Source organism: Echinops telfairi, unplaced genomic scaffold, assembly GCF_000313985.2.
Source record: "Echinops telfairi isolate 266 unplaced genomic scaffold, ASM31398v2 ScPeMD7_7400;HRSCAF=8409, whole genome shotgun sequence".
NCBI classification, from domain to species: domain Eukaryota; kingdom Metazoa; phylum Chordata; class Mammalia; order Afrosoricida; family Tenrecidae; genus Echinops; species Echinops telfairi.
Genome location: NW_022111300.1, coordinates 54371716 through 54377407, shown reverse-complemented (window position 1 = coordinate 54377407; position 5692 = coordinate 54371716). Strand labels below are relative to the sequence as shown.

Below are 5692 nucleotides of genomic sequence, written 5' to 3'. Positions count from 1 at the left end.
TTGATATAAAGCACACACAGGAGTGTCTCTGGTTTTATTTCCCTAGTCAACCTGATCTAATACAGTTGTGTTTTGCGAGTGATTGATGTTGACATCTTTCATACATTTATTAGTTATCTAAAAGTGAGGCAGGTATCAGATTTTGTATGCTACCATCACAAAACAAATGAGAACACTTGTTATTTCCTTTTTAAGGAAAGCTGTCATCGTTTTAATATGAATAAAAATTAATTTTAAAGTGGAATTCAGATACTAAAAATTCTGATCTTCATATATTTTTAGAGTAACTGCTTTGGGGACAATGAATAAGGAAGATCACAGATTTTATGCGCTTGAATTATGGGAATGGAGAAGAATTTTAAAACAACCACGGACCGCCAGAAGAACAAGCAAATCTGTTTTGGAAGAAGTAGAGCCAGAATGTTTCTTTGAAGGGAGGATGGCAAAACTTTTCCTGAAGTCCTTTGGACATGGCATCAGGAGCAACCAGTCCCTAGAAGACACCCTGCTTGGTAAAGTACAGATCAGTGAGACAGAGGGTGACCCCAAATGAGATGGACCACTGACAGAGTGGGCCACAAAGGGCGGAAGCATCACTGTGAGGATGGCACAGGACGTGGGTGTGCCTTTCTGTTGTGGGTGGCATGCATCGGGGTGGTCTTGATGGCACCTAACAACAATCCTCCTTGGAATGGGTGGAGGGTAGACCAAATACTTGGCACGCAGTAAACCAAACCACACTTGCTGCCATTGAGTCAATGGCGACTCACAGAAAGCCCTGTGGATTTCTAAGACTTTTACTGTTTGAGAGAGTAGAAAGCCGAGCATTTTTCCTGAGGGCTTTTGGTGGTTTTGAACAGTGAACCATATGGGTTTCCACCCCTCGTGGCTACTTTGGAGCACAGTAAGTACTCAGTAAACATGGATTAAATGAATGCTTGCCACAACAATGTTCAGGATTTCCATGCCGAAGCGAAACAAGAACAAGCGAGGGTAATAAAGTTGTTCAAGAGAACATTGAGCAGATATGGTTGTTGGTTCAAACCTACTGGGTAGATTTGATGGTGAAAGGCTTGGTGATACGTTCCCGGTAATGTTTGCCCATTTCAGTTCAGTGTGTTCAAACTCAGAACAGCTCCATGGGACCAAGTAGAGCAGCTGCACAGGGGTTCTGCTATTGCAGATTTAATGAAGAGAACCACCTGGCCTCCATCAAACAGCTGGTGACTTTGAACTGCTGAGATCGTGGTTAACATCCCAACACTTAACTCATTGCATCGCCATCGCTCCTCCCCACTGAGCTGACAGCCTACTAAATCCTAAGGAGCAGTTTCAGTCTGTCCTAGAAGGTTGTTATGAGTCAAAAGTTAGCCCTGTGGAGTTCTCCTCCATTCTGTATGGTACCTACAAGTCTGAATCCCCTTCATGGCAGTCCGTTGGTTATGAGTGTAAATTGATTTAATGGCAACTAAAAATGTAAAGAAAACAAAAATCCTTACAACTGGACCAATAAGTAACATCACGATAAATCGAGAAAAGGTTGAAGTTGTCAAGGACTTTGTCTTGCTTAGATCCACTATTAAAGCTCATGGAAACAGCAACCAAGAGACCAAAGGACACATTGCATTGGGTAAATCTGCTGCACCAGACTTCTTGAAAGTTTGAAAAGCAAGGAGGTTACTTCAAGGGCCAAGGTACAGTTGACCCAAGCCATGACATTCTCAATTGCCTGATATGCCTGGAAACATTAGCCATTGAATGAGGAAAAAGAATCAGTGCAGTTGAATTATGGTGTTTGTGAAGACTATGCAAAGTTGCAAGGACTACCAAAAGAACAACAACAATAAAAATCTGTCTTGGAAGAAGTAAAGCCAGAAGGCTCCTTAGAAGCAAGGATGGCAAAGACTTGATTCATGTAGTTTGGCCGTGTTGTCAGGAAAGATCAGACTCTGGAGAGGGACATCCATCACGCTTGGCAGAGAGGCAGCCCCAAAGAGGAAGGCTCTCAATGAGATGGTGAGTTAGTTAATTGTGCCAGCCTGGCCAATAATCACATATGGGGCTAATTGAAAGGTGGAGGGATAAATGGGTAGTGAGCCTCGCCTTTCTAGTTCTCGGGTCTCTTGTTTTGTGATGGTTGCACCGGATGCAGCTGCCTTAGCAGTTCCCTGCTTCAGCTTGCAAGATTGACTTCCTACAAGACATCCCCAAGGAGAAGCTACATGGACCTATCCCGATGCAGCCCTGGGTGCTGGAGCAGGTATGTGGAGACCCCTGCTAGTGCTGAGATGCTTGTTCGTTCACTGACTCAGCTTTCCTCCTGCAGTTGGCATTATTGCCTCTGTTTTGTGAGGTGAAGGACTTTGTGGACTGGTGTTGAGTATGGGTTAATGTTGGACTTGTGGGTTTAGGCAGCATTGGGTTGGAATGTTTTCGTGATGCACATTTTCTTTGTATAAAACTCTCTCTTATACATGAGTTGCTGTGGATTTGTTTCTCCAAAGTACCTAGACTAATATAGATGGGTTGACACAGTGGCTGCAAACAATGGGCTGGGACTTACGCATACGTGTGAAGATGGTGGACTGTGTACACGGGGTGGCAATGCTTTTGGGACTGACAGCACATAACACAACCACTGTTGTTGAGCAGGCAGCCCACCACAATTTTTACATGGACATAAATGTTGATTTCTTTTGGAGAAAGGTTCTGAAGTCTGTTTTCTGGGTTTCATATAAATGGAGCATATATTTAATTTGACAGCTATCAACTAGCACCCCTAAATGCCTGTCCCATTTTCTGTTTCTTCCAGCACTGTGTCCAGTTTCTCCCATCTACCTGAGTACTCCGCGCAGCCCCATTTCAGAAACTATATTTTGCCCAGTCTTAGAGATGTTTCCTAGGTATCTCTTGTGCTCTTAAGTTGGTGTGGTAGTTTCATAGTCTAGCCTGTCAATCAGGTCACAGCCAGATGATGCTTGCTTGTAGGTATGGTCTTACCATGAGGAGTCTGGAAACTTCCTCTCTTTCTCTGTGGAAGTGGGTTATACTCTCTCTCTGTTTCACCTTCTTGGGGAGGAGCCATGTGGAGACCTGCACCAGTGCCGAGATGTTTCCACAATAATTTTCACCCACCAGCCTGTGACCTGGCGCATGTGCTGTATGAGTCTGAAGAGGAATTTATGGACCAGTATCACACATATGGGCTCATATTGGACTTGTGGGCTTGATCTGGTCTGGGTTGGGATATTTTTTCAATATACAATTGCTCTTTGATATAAAGCACACACAGGAGTGTCTATGGCTTTATTTCCTAGTCAACCTGATCTAACACAGTTGTGTTTTGATAGTGATTGATTTTGACATCTTTCATATGTTTACTAGTGATCCACAGACCTTCAGTAATATGTCTCTTCATATTCTTCACCCATTTTTAAAGAATTAAAAAATATATATTATTGAGTTCTAAACGCTTTCTCTAGATTCTAGATTGCAGTTCTTTGTCCAATATGTACTTTGCAAATATCTTTGTCTTGGGCTTCCATTTTCTTTTGCAGTGAAAATGTTTAAATATTGATGACATGAATTTTTTTTTTCTGGTAGGGATCATGACATTCCAAATGGTCTGTCACATTAGCACCAAGCCCTAGAGCTCCTTGGTCCCTCATTTTGCTCCTGTGAAATCTTCCAAAATTTTGTGGTCTCCAAAGTCATACTAAAAACCCACTGCCATATCAAGTCCGTGTTGACTTGTAGTAACCCTGTGGGACTGGATTGAACTCCTCCCTTCTCCCCAGGATTTCCAAGTCTGCAGATCATGAGGAGAGCCGCCTGCCACGGCTTATCCCGTGGAGAACCTGGTGGGCTCAAATCCCCCAGCTGACATGCAGTAGCCAGGCCCTTCACCACCGCAGCCCCAGGGCACCGCAGTAACGGACACTGGTATGGCCACATGATCACTCAGCAGAGGCAAGGTTTTAAAAGCAAAAAATGAAAACAATAGTGAATATCTTTCATAAGCTTTTCGGAAAACCAATCTTCTGGTGTGTTGTAAGTCCTAATATGAGATGTTAATTATGCAGAGGATGAGAGGAAAACGTGCTGCAGCAGTGTAAGAGAGTGAACAAGGAGCAATCCTCCTGGGGACTCAGTATCTGGTACCAGCATGGCTGGGCCGGTTCTATTACGGATGGGAAGTTATAAAACCAGGAAACAGAATTCTTTGTTTAAAACATCCATTTTAAAGTAGGCACTGAGACTCGGGAGGGGCTAGTGAAAGGACACCAGCACACGTGCTGGATGGAGGCATGCACAGAACGAGGAACGTTGCCATCCACCTCCACTCCGTTTCACCAGCCTAAGGTAAGTGTGCATGCAGAGATGCGCCATTGGTTTTAGAATAAAATGACTTGGTGTTCATTACAGTGCGAAACAGTAACTCAAGGAGGGGGAAAATAAAATGTTTGACAAAGCTTCCTTTAAGGTTTAGCTATGTTCTTAAATTCACTGAAGGCCCTCGCAACATATACTTCTGCCCACTCTGAAATGAGTAGACTGTTTCGCCGAGACAATAAAATCTTTTAAACGCTGTAATAAACTAAAATGTGACACATCACCAGGGTTACAAAATGAAAAAAAAAAATCCAGACTCCACTGCCGTATGTCCCCACAAAGCCATGAGGTTTTATGTAAGGGGATACTAACATTCAATCTGAAATAGCTTTCACTTGTATGACGGAGAATCTCTGATAGGAACACAGGGCTTCAAGTTCCACTTCTCAGTGTCTGGGCTGCAGACAGAATGTGGCGGCATCTGATTCCTAGCAGGAAGCATGCCTATGGAGACACTTTGACAGAGCCCCATGCTTACTGAGTGCCAGCCAAGTGTCCACCCCAAGGGCAACTTCTGGGCTTTCTATGCCCAAAGCCTGGATGTTACTTCAAGAGTTCCCAGACCACCTGGGAGCAAACTGCACACATAGAGGGATAAACAAGCCCCCAAGCATCAATGGAAATCAATATGCCAGGGGGACTCAAGTCTTCTACAACACCCTCGCCTCACAGGAGAGCTCTCCTGTCCTGTCGAGCAGTGTGATCCATCCGGACCACTGTCTCAGGAGCAGCTCCATCTCCCCGTTGTCCACGGGCCATACTTGCTTACCTGACTCACAGGCAAATGTTTTCGATGTTTCATCATGAAAAATAATCGCCACTGCATGCTTTTTCGTCTCTCGAGGCAGCCTGGTGATATTTTTGATGTTGTGTAGTTCAGTTACCTTGAAAGAGAAACATGCTTCACTTAGTGTCCCGCATATACTTTATACTGCAGCACTGAAACTAAACTATCCTCCATTCTCTTGGTCGACTCGCCTTCCCAGAGCCCTGCTGGCACCAAACTGAGAGGTCAGCCTTCCAAACCCGCCAGATGCTATGCTGGAGGACGTTGTCACTGTCTGCCTCCATTAGCACGGCCTTAGAACTCCTCTGGGGCAGTTCCACATGCCCCTACTGGGTCACTATGATTTCAAGTGTACTAAACAACAGTAGGTTTTGGCTTGCTAAATATTTCCCAAAGCTTATTTATCCCCGTTTCTAATAATCAATAGCCCCCAAACAATAAGGGACAAAACAGAAACCCTTCCAATTTCAGATTGCAGTCACAGATGATGCTGTCTGCTAAATAAACCCTGCT

The 5692-nt window shown here is 44.2% G+C and overlaps 1 protein-coding gene across 1 annotated transcript in view; it reads right to left on the bottom strand.

Moving 5' to 3' along the window:
* Positions 1-5692, bottom strand: part of DOK6 (docking protein 6) — a 172990-nt gene that overhangs the window by 110168 nt on the left and 57130 nt on the right. Inside the window, exon 3 of the mRNA XM_045296075.1 lies at positions 5162-5276. Coding sequence (XP_045152010.1) covers positions 5162-5276 — 115 coding nt within the window. The remainder of the gene's footprint in view (positions 1-5161; positions 5277-5692) is intronic.